The sequence below is a fragment of the Pituophis catenifer genome, unplaced genomic scaffold (genome assembly GCF_029215685.1).
Source record: "Pituophis catenifer annectens isolate HBS135680 unplaced genomic scaffold, rPitCat1.0.hap2 SCAF_10, whole genome shotgun sequence".
Classification (NCBI taxonomy): domain Eukaryota; kingdom Metazoa; phylum Chordata; class Lepidosauria; order Squamata; family Colubridae; genus Pituophis; species Pituophis catenifer.
Window position 1 is genome coordinate 17,825,636 of NW_027256890.1, and position 15,264 is coordinate 17,840,899.

Genomic DNA, 15,264 nt, shown 5'->3' on the forward strand with positions numbered 1-15,264 from the left:
GTAGTGGTAACTTCAACTTTCTCCTTGCCTTTTGAAATTATCCCTGTTTCTGCACTGGGAAGACGGGAAGGAGAGAGAATTAAGAGTTCTGCTGTTCTGGCAATCAAACTGGAAAAGTACCATGTGGACATGAAAAGGAGACAACTTGGGCTCTGCCGTGTGTCTCGGCTGCTTTTCAGGAGCTCAGCGTTTTTCATTTGGTGGGTCTTTGTTGTGGTTTATTAGCTTTCTTCTTGTTAGGATTGTCATCCCTTCTCTGAATTATGCCTGCTAAACCCTTTGTGATGCTGAGAGCCAGTCAATTGGTGTCCTTTGATGACTCCGCTATTGGAATTTCAGAATTCCATTAACTGAGTCTGAACCTCACTTCTTCCCTCTTTCAATATTTTTCTTTCAGCTCTCCTTCTTAGCTGGAGTTTTACAACTTTTATCCCCCTCCTGCTCTTCATAAAGGTTTTACCCTTCTACCCTCCTGTCCATGACCTTTGTTGGGTTTGATAGAAAACGGAGCTCTACCCACCACCATTCATGGGACTTCGAGGTAGACTCCCAAGTCGGATCCCTCGGCATTCCCACACCAGACAAGGGGGTTAGTCTAAGTGATCTCCAAAGGCCCTTTTCCAGCCCTCACATTCTATGGACTGTTCAAAGTTTGATTCAAGTTCTGTGGAGGAAGCCCAACCTTGCAAAAGTTAACCTCGTACATTCCAAAGTTCCGTTGTCGGATCAAATAAAGGCTTGTTAAGCGATTGAAGGTAAAACCAAACCAGTTTCATGTTAAGGGTTTGGACGGAAATTACTGCTTATTTTGCTTTTGTTTGTCTTGCTTATCAATTAAACCACTTAAAATGAAAATGTGAACCCAGAGAGGAGGCCATGGAGCCCTTGGCATTCCGCTTTCAACCTGGACAGGTTCACAAACTGCATGAGAAACTGTCCTTCCTCCTCCTTTGCCACCTGCCCTTATATTGTGACTGAAGGTGTGACCTCTGATGGCTCCTGTTGACTGTTGGCTATTAGTTGGAGAAGCTTAAAAGTCCTGGATTAGGGCTGTCCCACAGCCAGATGATGGCTGTGTGCGAGCGCCCCCTTGTGGCAGAACAGGGCATTGCCCCCCATCTGGAGCGAGTCACATGGGAGCAGGCAAGAAAGAAGTAGCACCTTGAGGAAAAAAGCAATTCCAAACTCTGTACTGTTTGCACTATAGCCTTCTCTCTGCAGAGAGAGTTTGTTAAAAAGACTCTTGCTACAATGGGTTAATTTATAAGCCTTCAGGGCAGGAGTGGAAGGTCAGGTGCCTAGATGCCAAAGGAATCAAAACTTCCTGAGCAGGGAGTTGGACTAGAACAGCGGTCACCAACTGGTGGTCTGCAAGAAAATTTTGGTGGTCCGCAGAAAAATTATTTGCATTTTTTGTATTGCACTAAATCAGGGGTCCTCAAACTACGGCCCCTGGGAGAAATACATGCAATGAACGTTTGTGTTGCTGCAGAGAGTCTCCCCCTTCGGGGTCTTTTTGTGTGGGTTGGAGGGGGGCAGAAATTCCGACTTGGGGTCTGCTTCGGCCTCCTGGTGCGGGGCTTTGGGCGAAGGCTGGAGGGAAGTGCCATTGATGGCTAAGAGCCGGAGGGCCTCGTTCCAGTGGGACTGCATCATGGCTGGAACTGGCTGACCATCTCAGCCTGCTGAGCCTCCAGGTGCCGGTACCTGGCCTTGCACTCCTGCAGGTCTTCCCTCTGCTTGGAAAGCCTATGTTTGTGGCCCTCAGTGAGGTGCTTCTGCTGAGCCTCCTTCTCAGACAGATCCAATTTGAACTGAGCTGTTTTGCCAACTCTTTCTCTAACAACCTGATGTCCGAAAGGTTGGTGACCCCTCGACTAGAAGACCTCCAAGGTCCCTTCCAACTCTTATTCTGTTAAAACCTCAGTGAGGATTCTTTTGCATCAGGTTAAATGGCCAGAGTTAAACTCCACTTTTGGGGGTCACCTGATGCTCGGGGTTTTTCTATGGGAAACTTAAGCTGAGTTTGATTTTGTCTCAATTTCTGCGGTTGAGATGCGTGTCCTTATCAACCACCTCTGAATGCCATGAAGCCTACGTTGAGTGCACTTGAACTGGACTTAAGGGCATTCATTTTCAAAACTGACCCGATAGAAATGTAACGTGCAGAAAGAGGCAAAACAATCTCCAGGTAATTCCTTCCCTGGCTATTAATATCCTTGTGGGTGGGACAGATTGACGTATTTAATCATTTGTCTTCCTGTTCTTGGCGGGCTGTTTGCATTTGCTCCTTCCCTGCCTTCTGGCAGATACCAAGAACAACCATGGCTCCCATTTAATGCAGAAGAGTTCTTTATAGACTAGGATTGCCAAAAACTGGGTAACCAGGAAAACCAGCAGAGAGCCAGCTTGTTCTCTGATCCATTGACTGTGATTACCTGACAGTGCTTCAGATAGCTAGGTGAAAATCCCTCTCCTGCAGCTAACATTAATTATGGCCTAAGTCACAGGTCTCCAAACTTGGCAATTTTAAGACTTGTGGACTTCAACTCCCAGAATTCACGCTGGCTGGGAAATTCTGAGAGTTGAAATCTGTAAATCTTAAAGTTGCCAAGCTTGGAAACCCCTGGCCTAGGTTATGGATGGAAAGCCAGTTTGGCATAATGGTTAATGGATTAGACAACAGGAAACCATAAATTTTAACCCTGTTTTAGGCACAAAAGCCAGATTGGGTGACTTTGAGCCAGTCCTTCCCTCTAAGCCCCAGGAAGAAGGCAGCGTTGGTCCTTCAGAGGTTTTCAAAATACATTGTGAGAAAAACACATAGACTTTTCCCCACAAACCTCAGGAGCCAGGATTGAAGCGAAGGATCACAACAACAACATAATTAAAGATTTCATTTCACCTTGCCAGACTTATGGCGCGTTGTTGAGGATTATGTGGTAAATCAGTCATGATTTGAGAAGGAAACATGGGAGGTGAAGATGGAGATAATTACCTATTGACGGTGCAATGCAAACATTCTTTCCTGATTGACTTGATTAGCACACTGAGCGAGGTAAATATTTTATCTCTGTATTTAACCGTCTTTTATTCAGGTCTGAACGGTTCAGGGTGGCAATTCTCACCCCGCAGAAGGTGGTTATGGGGGCTGGAATTCCTGAAGGTGGCTTATGGGTAGGACTGGGTTATAATGGGAGCCCTACTTTTCATATACCCGGAGGATGTGGAGATTAGCCACAAATATTGAAGGCAGTGATTTCCAGGCATTTGCTGAGTCAAACGTCTTTATACATCTAGCGATAAAGTAACTTAAGAAAGATGATATGAATATATTTGTGAATTTACATGCATAATACTAGCTACACATTTGCAGGTAGAAGATTTGAACTCAGGTCGTGTTTTGTGGGCTACGGGGAGTCAACCGGTGGTGCTCTCCGCTTGAAATAAAGGTTATCCGAAAGAGTCTGTATTACCAGGAAAACTTTTATTTATTTATTATTTATTTATTATTCAAATTTCTATACCGCCCTTCTCCTTTCGGACTCAGAGCGGTGAACAGCCAAAATAAAAACATCTATACATAACATTACAGTTAAAAATAGAGTTAAAATAATTAATAAATTTGGCCCGTAATTTAAAACTTGTCAATTTAAAATCAATATCAAAATTTTAAAACTAACCCTAAAATCAAGACAGACCGGCTAACTGAAAAAAGTAAGTTTTTAGGGCCCGACGAAAAGTCCGGAGGTCGGAGATCACTCGTATCTCTGGGGGTAGATTGTTCCATAGGGTAGGTGCCACCACAGAGAAGGCTCTACTCCTGGGGGTCGCCAGCCAGCATTGTCTGGCCGACGGCACCCTGAGGAGGCCCTCTCTGTTCATTAATTACAATGACAATTTTAATTTCTCTGTTCGTGTCTGTCAATAACTGCCGGAAGGCATTTAAAAATCTGTTCCTCACCAATTTGCAAGAGTTGCATCAGAAGACTTGCAGAAATCTGTAGAGACGGGCTAAGCAAAGTGCCTTGAAGGGCATAAACCCCGGATAGAGTTTTGCACCTGGGCAACAGAATCTAGAACTTCCTCTAAATGAAGCCGAGCTTGTAGCACTTGCAGCTAAGCAAGGAGAGAAGAGCGATGAAGAAACCAGCGTGCCCCTTAGCTCCATAGTGCTGACTGAAGGATGAGCGAGCTAATTTATTTCCTGATTTTGCACACTGGTTAAGTGAAAAGGTGGAAATCGGTGCAACGGGATTAAGCTATAAACCATCATTCTGGTTTTGCATTGCTCTCTGCTCCATTTCCTGCCCCCTAAATGCTAGCTTAGCAAGAGGGTGGCTCGGAGGAAGATCTCAGACCCAGATGTCCGAGGTACAGTCTCCTCCCGGGTAACGCATTTCGTGCGCACGAGCGGGACCCCATGGCTCCTTCCCGAAATCCACCAGGAATTTTGGGTTCACACAGAGACCCCCATTCTCCGTGTCTACGTCAATCTGGAGCATGACTGACCCTTCCCTGCAAAGGGAGAAGAAGAGAAGGTTATCTGAGCAAGGAAGGCTCAAAAAATAGGTAACGGATTGATCTGGAGGGCGCGAGGAGGAGTAGAGGGAGGGCAACTCCCTTGCCCCCCATTTCCTCTGAGTTTTCTCCACCTGTTAAGAAGCTTCGTACCTCACCAGTTGTGGATAAAATTGCTTGTCCCATGGTGTGTAGAGACTGTTGGTGACATAAAGCCTTTTCCCATCCAAGCTCAACTGGAGCATTTGGGGTCCTCCATAGACTCTCCTTCCCTAAGGTGAAAAAAAACCACGAGTGGTCAAGAAATGTAGGAGGTCCATAAAGGGCTACATGTGGCTCCTTGGTTTTATTCTGCCTCAGGATTTCAAGGAGTCCCACCGAGAAGAAAGAAGCCACGCTGTCCGTTGGCAATTATGTCCCACACGTTTCCCGTAAGTGTCTCAAACCCAGAATCCTTCTGAGAAAAGAGACCCTCACCTGGAGCATGAAGGGATCTGGTTGGCAGTCCAGTTCTTCGTCCTTAATCACAGTCACCACCCCACCTTTGTAGATGTTGCCTCCTACAAACACCTGCAGGACCCAAAGGAAGGATCAGTTCAGGCCAAAAGACAGTCTCCCCTTCCCCAAACTGCAGTTTTTCTCTGCGGTATTTGGAGGTGGACCCCAATGGAGTGGTGTGGTGGCCTAGAGGTGGTGTTCTCGCCTCACAATCAGGAGGCTGTGAGTTCGATCCTAGGTAGAGGCAGGTATTTCTCTCTCAGGGCAAAATGAGAATATATTTGCTTAACAAAACTCCGCATTGGCAACAGGAAGGGCACCCGGCCATGAAACACTCTGTTAGCTCCATACAGTTGCCCAGATTCCACCCCACAAGAGATTATGGGGTCATTAAAAGAAGATGATTTAGAGGTGGACCCCAGAGGGTCTTCTACCATGTGCCAATAAATCAGGCTTTCTGATTAACCCAACATCCTGGTTCTGATGGTAGAAAGAAGCAACTTCTGGAAGGATCCTAAGTAAGAAACCATGATTTCCAGGCCTTTAGGTGGGAGGGAGCTCACCTGGCCCGTCAGCCGAGGGCGGTGGGGGTCGGTGACGTCGTACTGTCGGACATCGCCGTGAAGCCAGTTGCTCAGGTAGATGAAGCGATCATCCAGTGAAATGAGGAAGTCCGTGACGAATGCTGAAAAAGAGAAGATGCCCAGAAATAACATCAGGAAAATAATTTGATTACTTTAATACCCTGGCACAGAAAGTTTTTCATGAATCATTATTCTCCAAAATGTGTAGATCTGTCTCAGTTCTCAGGCCATTCTCCCAAGATTCTAAAAATCCTTAATTTGGGGACAGAACTAGAGAGTTGAGCCATGAGCAAAGAGGACAAAAGCCCTCCTGAACTTTATTTACTTACATGGCATTTCGGGGAAGTACCACCCGGTAACCACCTTGTTTGGAATCTGGATGACCTTCTCCGCTGTCCAGGACCCGTCCTGCAAGAGACATGCGAGGCTGGTTGCTTGGGGAGTGCAAAGCTCTCCCGTGTCAACTTAATTTGCACCACCCCTTCGCTTCCTATCCATATCTGCCTCCTAATTTGAAGGATTTGATCTCGGTGGGATTTGAAATATTTCCATAGTTTGCAACTACTGAATTTTATCCTGATTCTGTCGTAATTCTTTCCGATCTCTTCCAGGCAACTGGACCTATCGGCTCTGGTCTTCAGCAAAGACTAAACACGGTTTCTCTGCCACAGAAACAAGATGAATTAATAAGGCAGTGCTATGTTCAGCTTCCCGTGTGTAAAGATTTCTGTACCATGATCATGGTACACTCATTATTATGTTATGTTTTGTTTTTAATGGTGCATTTTAACCAATATTTTTGCTTAGCGCGTTGTAAGCCGCCCTGAGTCTTCGGAGAAGGGCGGCATATAAATCAAATTTTTTTAAAAAAATAAAATTATTCTGAGTTGAAGCCCTGGATACCACTTATTTCAGATGGAAAGATGGGGGGAAAGGAGAAAGAAATTCTCTTTTTTTTCACCTCCTTCTTGAAAAAATGGTGTATGGAGCTCTCAAGGGTGCAGCCCACAAAGCCGTGCGCGGCATCTGGGTTGTGCAGGAAACGGATTTCCAGTGGGGCAGAATCTTCCCCCACGTCAATTGACTGGACAAGGCATTGGGTGGTCCAGTCCCACACATTCAGGCGGCGGCCATAGCGGTCTGCCAAGGAAAGGGGAAAAATCACCTCAACTTCTGGTGAGTAGGAACGCCTACTGCTAGACGAGGGTACTCAGGAGGGTTTTTGCACCATCCTTAGACAGATGGTGGGCTTTCTCATGTTGGAGGCCTCCAAGCGAAAGCTGAGGTGCCATCTCTTGGGAAAAAGCTGGATAAGACGGGCTAGATGGCCACCAACACCGCCTCAATGCCAACTTTTCTTGAGATCTCTTTGACCCTTTCCAGCCGCCCCCCATGAATTTTGGATCCCGATAGGCCTTAAGCTGACACAGTATTCTGTCATCTCACCTTTCTTCAGGTCTTCAGGGTTGAACCCATTCACAAAGTATTTGGGGACGCCCCATTCGGTGCTGATTAAGACATTATGCCTGGGCTGGTACCAGAAGTCATATCCTTGCGGAGCCTCATCACCGGGGCGGTTCCAGGTGCCCTTCACTTCCCATGTTTCCGCATCCACAAGAACAAATCCTCCTGTGGGTGGAGAGAATGCAAATTCATTCCGGCACATGTAGGTGGGTCCCAGGAAGGGTTGGCACCACTCGGAGAGGCCCGAGAGATAGCAACGGCCTGGAAGAGCCCAGGGCTCAAATTTCGGGTTTCTGGAGTTTGTACGAAACTCCCTCCCAACATCTTCCAAGTCACACCTGCTCTTACAGTACTTCAATCTGGACCCCCATTTTGGAAAACAAATCCACCCCGTGGTACCTTTTCCATTGCCATATGGATCCCCAATGGAGCTGATCATGACTTCTCCACTGCCCAGACAGTGTGAGGTGTGTAATGTAGCTAGGTTGGTTTTACAGAAGACCTCCCTGGGCTCAATCACCTGCCAGGGTTGGGAAAGAGAAGAGAAGACGACATTGGTTAATGTCCATGGAAACGGATTTTGGCTTATATCTCTTACAAAGTCAAGATCAGGGAATCATCGGTGGTGGGTAGTGTGCTCAGAACTGTAAAGTCCCTTGGGTTATAAACCACTTCGGGGTACTTTGAGGGCCCTCTGCAACCCATTTCCCTGACTTGCACCCTCTCTGGATGTGTGGGTGGGCCTACTTTAAACAGGGAGGGAGCCTGGGGGTCAGTCCCAGTGTCCACCACGTAAATCCGCGAAGTGTTGAGGCAGGGAAGGACCAGCCGGTTGCGTCTCTTGGTGGTGTCTCCGAAGCAGCTGCTGCAAGCGTTCCAGCCGGTGTGATGAAGCTCATCGTCAATGTATGGCATTTGCAGCCGGTGAATAACCTGGTGGGGAAAGATTGGAGAGGCAGAGATTAAACGTGCATTGTTTTATGTCATCGCCTGGAGTTGGGCTGCTCCATCGGTTTCCAAAGGGTTCGCGATTTGCGTGTCTCTGGATGCGGAATGCCGCTTGCGGAATGGAATTTTGTTAGCAGAAAGGTCTCCTTCTGCTGGGTGGAAAGGGTTGTGGATTGTAGCTGGCAGAATGTAGGTTTCTCCTTCCTCCAGCTGGCAAGCAGAACCTCACCAGCATAGCCCCTTAAAACACATAGCCACTCCACAACAGTGCTCCATTATTCCAACTGTTAGGGACCTGCAGACCCTTTCTTGACCATTGGGTCAAGGAAAAGCTCTCCCCGCATGTGTGAGTGTGCGAGAGCCGGCAACTCCCAATTTTGTGTATTGTGAGCATTCCCAGTGCATGATAGCATTGGTGTCTGCGGTACCCGCTAATGACCCTCTCTTGCCTTTAGGCTTCCCACGGTTCTCACATGACGGTTCCAGGCACAGCTGCATCCAGTTAGGGTGCCTGTGCCTGTGGGGATCTAGGTATGACTTTTTCACTCGTGAAAAAGGCAGAGCTGCCTCAGGAGTATCAGCAGACAAAACAACAGAATGACTTGAAACGGTCCAGAAACTGAGAGTGGCTGAGCTATGCTGGGCTTAGAACAAAGAACTCCCTTAATTTGATTTAACTTAATTATTCCCAGGTCTTGATGTCATGATTCTAGTAATTAGCAGAAAGTGTTTTAGAAACCAGCAATGTGTCTGAACATGTTAGTATATATTAGTTTTCTTGCAGTTTCATAAAGAGAGTCCTGTTTTAGGCTTGCAACCTGGCTTATAATGCTTAACGTTGCAGTAATGGTTATGCATTCTAAAGCCTCTGTTTCAACCAAAATCTAGCTATTCAGGGAGAGAATTTGAGGCATCGTCTTGAAGTGACTAGGACTTCTGTTCTCCTCATGTTTGCGCCTAGCAAGGAGGGTGTAAAGGGTCTTTCTTCAACCTTTAGAGCAGAGCTGGGGAATGATGGCTCTTTTATGACTTATGCACTTCCAACTCCGAGAATTCCTGAGCCAGCATCATTCCCCACCCCTGCTTTAGAGGATGCTTGCCATCCTTAGCCTTTTTTTAAAAAAGAAGTTGCAGAAGTTCACAAGAAACACTGCTGCACCACAATTCATTTGTTCTGGATGAGCGTGACATGAAACCCAGGACCCATTGGCTTGTTCAATAAACTCTGGTTAAAACTAGCCACAGTTTAGCCTGATGGGCTTTTATGCAGCCTTACTCCGCTTCCACCCCCAGCCACCAAACATGAGTTGTCTTCAAGAGACGCCCAAGGAAAAGGAAACTGAATAAGCCTTCACAATGTCGTCCCAAAGAACTAAGTAATCTCATACTTTGCAGTAATTGGGAGATTCAGGATCCACATCCACCGTGGCGAGATAATCGGGCTGCTGGGTCCCTGTGCCAGTTAAGATGCAAGGCACATAGATCAGCCTTTCTCGAGGGCCTAAGGGGGGGGAAAAAAACCACATTTTAGGATCCTGAGTCTGAATCTTAAAATGGTTCTATCTGAGCTACAATTGTCTAGACTCGCGTTTGCCCAGCCTGTTAAACGTGGTTACTGGATTAACCCAAGTTATGGGCTGAATCACAACAGAAGGCCTTTCAGTCATCTGCAGTAACACAAAACCCCAAGGTTCATGCTAACCGAGCTGGGCGGGCTATGCAGAAATCACGCCCAGATTTTTCCTCACCAGCAAGAGCAATCAACCAACGTTGTGGGTGCTTTAATACTGGAAGTTTTAAAGAAGTGATTGGACAAGCATTTGTCTGAAATGGGGTAAGGTTTACTGCCTGAACAGGGGGTTGGACTAGAAGGCCTCCAAGGTCCCTTCCAACTGTTATTCTGTTATTTGCATCAGGCCAGGTTGAGCACATTGGGCGGTAGGGGCTTCCCAACGCCCCTTTGAGATGCTCCCTGGATCTGTGGGGTTGGAGTGCATTGATTGTTGGTCACGGATCCCAATACCAGGTCAGTTGTCCCTCACCAAAGGGCTCAACATCCATATTGAGCTTGTTCCGCACACCATGGTTCAAAGGAGTGGCTTAATATGAAGGGCAAACCCATCCTTCCTCTCTGTGGGTCTGTCTAGTCCCAACATCAGCTGCCCTGCCCTGCCATCCAGGAGGAGTGCGGATCCATCGAACTTACCATTCATGGCATCTAAGGGTGTTGGATATCCGGGGCCGTGACATCCACATCCTCCTCCTTCTCCTCCTCCTCCTCCTCCTTCTTTAGAAAGAAAGAAAGAATAGTTAGCAATTCGGCATCAGGAGAGAGAAGATCCGTCCGTGCTGGGACCTACCAGAAGAAACCATTTTGGACCCAGTTCTCAATCTAAAGGATCCTCCTACTGCTCCTCGGCAGGGCTCATTTTCCCTGCTGCTGGTATACAGCAAAGACCTCGAGTGGGGAAGAGATATTACCTGTGGAGCAGTCCGATAAGAGAAGGCATAGCTTCCAGCTGCATCATGGATGGAGTAAGAGTCTCAAAGGGGACCATCCCTAAATTCTCAGACTCTGAAGAAGACGGAGGGAGATTGGTACTTTCAGACCTGCAAGATTCTGTCAATGGAGCTTCACAATGAGGTGGGGTCAGCTGATCTGTTGCTGATCTACCTGGTGAGGCAGGTACACCGGCAGAGTCATAGAGCCAGGGGAAGAATCCATGTGAGTTAAGCAGCTCAAGGAAGGCGAAGGGACCAACTCCTCAAAACATTAAATTAAAGGCTCGGTGGAAACAAACCGACAGCTCATTATCTCTTCTGATTTGTCTGTTTCATTCCCCCCATTTATTTTGATGCCGTGATGAGTTTGTGATCTAATTCATTGCTCATCCCTGCCTGTGAATTAATTGTTCTGCTGTGGCAACTCATATCTCTGATTGCCCGATACTCCTCCTCGTCTGATGATGATGCTGTGGCAACACACACACACACTGCTTGGATGCTAAAAGGAAGAAGCCGGATGGCCTTGGCATCCAGTCTTACATAAGGTGACTTAACTTTTGATACGGCTGGCAATTCCATTAATCAGCTCCTCTGATGCAAGGAGGTGACTGTCTCTTCCTTCATTCCACACTCCCTCCTTTCGGTCCCTAATTAATTAATAGCAGGAAAATAACCCGCCAATTTTCCTATTAGTCTTCATTAGATATGTTTCTGGGACAGGATATAAGACACACCAATCAGGAAGCTGTCAAATAATTTGCCTCACGACTATCGACAAAAATAAATTCCAGAAAGGTGGACACCGATCCCCATTGGACCCACATCACGCTCCCCATGGAAGTCATAAACCAGTTTGGCCCTCATTAGCTTGAAACAAATTCATCATTGGGAATTTGCTTCCCTCCTTCCTGATGAGAAAACATTTTAAACAGATCTGTAACTCAGAAATAACAAAGGCTGTGTTTTTCCTTCTCCCTCCTCGTCAGTTTTCCTTGCGTGCCATCCTAGGCTTAAGATCATCTCTTGTTTGGTAGTATGTAAGCCATTAGCTTGTGCGAATATTGATTTCTGGAAGCTTCTTTGACTGTGATGAAAACATGCGAAACAGGAAAATAGAAGCTTAGTTTCATTGCAAATTAAGGCAGGAAGCGGAGGGCGGTAATGGGAATTTGGAGGAGGCAGGACAGGAGCCCCTTTTTTTCAAGTATTCTCCCCCAAAGTCAAAGTGATCAAGTATTGGCAATAATTGGAGATCGAAGAATTGGGGCTTCATCCCTATTGAAAAGGTTGCTGCCCTGAGCTTATGCAGAATACATTTACAGAAGTTGAGGGTGCTCCAACACCAGAGATTTTTAAAAAGAGATTGGACAACCATTTGTCTGAAATAATAATATAAGGTCTCCTGCTTGAGCAGGGGGTTGGACTAGAAGACCTCCAAGGTCCCTTCCGACTCTGGTATTCTGTTATTTTATAATCTCAGATCAACTAATGAAAGGAATAGCTGTCTTCCAGATGTTTTGGAGGCTCCATCACTGGAAGTTTTTAAGAGATTGGACAATCATCTGTCTGGAATGGTATAAGGTCTGCCTGAGCATGGGGCTAAGCTAAAAGTCCTCCAAGGCCCCTTCCAACTCTGTTATTCTGAACATCTGTGGGTTGTAATCCTACCTTTGCAAAGGTTCTTGACGTGGGTCTTTTCAGAAAGGCTGTGGACAGGTGGAATTGGGTTAAAAACCGGATGTCCGAGAGGCAAGAGAAGGGATGACTTCCTACCTTTGGTTGGCATCATTGGAAGGTCCTCAGCATCCTTTGTCTGGTGTTCGAACATTTTCCCTCCTCTCTCTCTCTTCTGCTCCGCCTGGACTCGCACACCTGACATTCTCCAGGTTGCTTGCGGGTGATTTATATAACCCGGGAGAGCCACGGCGAGTCTTGTCCCAGAAGGCGTGGTCTCCGGAAGGAACTCAGAGAAAGAAAGAGCTGATTCCTGAAACCCCAGAGGGCCAAACAACCCTCCCTCCCTCCTTCCCTCCATCTCCCACCAGAGAAGCTCTGCCAGCCGATTCCACACCCCGTGGGGCTGTTCAGAGCCCGAGGTCCCACGACATCTGCTTCGACTTCTTCTCCCAGCCTTTTAATTACTCCTGATCTTATTTGATTTTTATCTGAAGCCCCATCACCTCTTCTGGTTTTCTGGCTTCTCCAAGTTCATTGTGAAAATCCAGATTCAAAGGGTGAATGCAATTCGGGGCGCATTGAGAATGGCAACATGTTAAACCAGTGCAAAAGATACCCCGGCTGAAACATGCTGGGTTGTGCATGCGAGTTCTGACACCCCCATTGTGTCCTTGAATCCAGATGTTCACAAACGTATTAAATCTGCAGGTGGATTTGGTCTGTGCGGTCCACCCTCAGTTGGAGACAGAAAATTGATTTGGGGCTTTAATTTCTCCACTCCACCTTCCCTTTTACCAGCAACTCAACAGCAGAAACCACAACTCCAGTGAAACATCTGTCCAGGCAGATGTGAATGTGTGTTTAATATTTTTCATAAGAGGTTCAGGTGACGCGCACTGAGATTTGAAAGGTTCAATCGAATAGAGAGATTCGGAGAGTTTCCTGAAAGGAATGGAGGCCTTGCTCCGTGGAGTAAAGCAAAGGTTTCTGAATTGCTTTGTGGTTTCGAGAACCTAGAATTGGAGTCATCAGCAAGTTTCTTTTTTTACCAAGCCCCAGGAAAGCTCAGAATTTGGTTCCAGCAAACATGGTGGGTCAAGCCTCATCCCAGATATTTAATCACCTCCCATCTTATCACTACATTTTGAAATAATACCACTTTACGTTTTCCGTGGATGAGAAGACGAAACTTGCTGTTCTAGAAAGTCAAGTCAGAAAAGCACCGTGAGGGCATGAAACTGAGAAAATTGGAGTTTTGCCTCGTGGCTCAGCTTCTTTTCAGGAGCTCAGCGTTTTCATTCGGTATCTTTGTTCGCCACAATCATGGATTATTAGCTCCATTCTGGCTAGGATCACCTCTGCCTCCGGTCTGTGCTGCTTGGGATTACAGCAATTGATGTTACCCGATTGAGCATCTCTGCGCCAACTAAAATGAAAAAAATATCCTGCAACGTCGAAATTTAAACGAGAGTGGATGCAACCATTTGCTTGATAGCCAGTCTTCTGTGTGTGTTGGGATGATGTTTTATTCAGTTCATACGTTAACAAAAGAGCCCACCATCATTAAATTTAGGCTTCAGAATGTAACCCAGTACCTTAACTGTCGTACTAAATTTATCTCCTCAGCTTTCTTTGGGAGCTCTTCTACCACCCGATGTTGACCTTCAGCCGGTGAAGAGATGACCCTCTCTAACCTAAAAATACACTTCGATGGGAAGGAAAGTTTGTTAAAACAAGCACTGTCTGGTTTTGATGGCTGGTCACTTGGATTGGAATAACCCGGGGGTGAAATCCAGCAGGTTCTGACAAGTTCTGGAGAACAAGTAGCGGAAATTTTGAGTAGTTCAGAGAACCGGCAAATACCACTTCTGGCTGGCCCCAGAGTGGGGTCGGAATGGAGATTTTGCAGTATCCTTCCCCTGGAGTAGGATGGGAATGGGGATTTTGCAGTACCCTTCCCCTGCCACGCCCACCAAGCCACCCCCACCAAGCCACACCATGTCCACCAAGCCACACCCACAGAACCGGTAGTAAAAAAAATTGGATTTCACTACTGGAACAATCACAGTTAATTGGAGCACAGCTGGCAAAAGCAGACCAATGTCTCAGCGCAATTCCGGTGGATTGAAATTTAGGCTCCTTATCTGTGGGAATGCAGATTTTTTGGACCTTATCTTTGGACCCCAGACCCAGTTTCAAACTGCGTTTGTTAAGCAGATGCTGCCGTCCTTTCAGAGAACAAAAGAGGTGGACATCTTGTGCAAAGAGATTGGTAAAATAGGTCCGAGAGAGAAGAGAGAATGATAAAACTGAATTTGGAATATCGCATCCAGTTCTGGTCACCACAATATAAAAGAAAGATGTTGAGACTCTGGAAAGAGTGCAGAGAAGGGCAAGAAAAATGATTACGGGGCTGGAGGCTAAAACATACAGAGAACGGTTACAGGAATTGGGTCTGTCTAATAGGAAAAGAAGGACTAGGGGAGACCTGATAGCAGTGTTCCAATATTTGAGGGGCTCCTACAAAGACGAGGGGGTCAAACTATTCTCCAAAGCACCAAAAGGCAAAAGGAAACTAACCAAGGAGAGATGCAGCCTAGAACTAAGGACAACTTTCTTGACAGTGAGACCAATTCATCCGTGGAAGGGCTTGTGTCCATCACTGGAGGCTTTCAAGAAGAGACTGGACCATTGTTTATCTGAAATGGTATAGGCTCTCCTGCTTGAGCAGGGGGTTGGACTAGATGACCTCCAAGGTCCCTTCCAATTCTATTATTCTATTCTAAACTTTGCCTTGCTAGTTCAGATCCTTGCTGCCTAACCTTTCCAGCCTGAGATAGGCAATTGATCGTCCAGCCTGCATCTCGTTTGTTGATTCATCTAATCCCTCTGAAAAGCCCAACTCCTCTGGAGTCATGTCAATCACGCATGAATTATGCCTGCTAAGCTCTTCCTGATGCTGAGCGCCAGTCAATTAGTGTTCTTTGATGACTCCGCTCTAGGAATTTCAGAAGTTATTAACTGGGTCTTACCTCCTCCCATCTTCCCTCTTTCAATCTCTTTCATT

The 15,264-nt window shown here is 46.5% G+C and overlaps 1 protein-coding gene across 2 annotated transcripts; it reads right to left on the reverse strand.

Annotated features, from left to right (window-relative positions):
- Positions 1 to 4,355: 4,355 nt before the first annotated feature.
- On the reverse strand, positions 4,356 to 12,399 carry LOC139321682 (methanethiol oxidase-like). Of its 2 annotated transcripts, XM_070950486.1 has the most exons (12): positions 12,294 to 12,399; positions 10,222 to 10,302; positions 9,404 to 9,516; positions 7,815 to 8,000; positions 7,467 to 7,587; positions 7,050 to 7,232; positions 6,565 to 6,743; positions 5,933 to 6,011; positions 5,583 to 5,704; positions 4,999 to 5,091; positions 4,675 to 4,793; positions 4,356 to 4,518 (listed from the first exon to the last, which is right to left on the reverse strand). In XM_070950486.1, exons 1-12 carry the CDS (start codon positions 12,397 to 12,399, stop codon positions 4,356 to 4,358), a joined length of 1,545 nt encoding a protein of 514 aa, XP_070806587.1. The 2 variants fall into 2 exon arrangements, with proteins under 2 accessions (XP_070806587.1, XP_070806591.1); XM_070950490.1 differs by lacking the exons at positions 7,815 to 8,000; positions 12,294 to 12,399 and having other exon boundaries at positions 10,222 to 10,252.
- Positions 12,400 to 15,264: the final 2,865 nt, after the last annotated feature.

Coding starts and splice junctions, on each gene's coding strand:
- LOC139321682 (XM_070950486.1), bottom strand. CDS start 12,399: ATGTCAGGTGTGCGAGTCCAGGCGGAGCAGAAGAGAGAGAGAGGAGGG. Junction 7,588..7,814: donor AGGCTCCCTCCCTGTTTAAA/GTAGGCCCACCC, acceptor CAACCCTGGCAG/GTGATTGAGCCCAGGGAGGT. Junction 6,012..6,564: donor ACCATTTTTTCAAGAAGGAG/GTGAAAAAAAAG, acceptor TGTCTCTTGCAG/GACGGGTCCTGGACAGCGGA.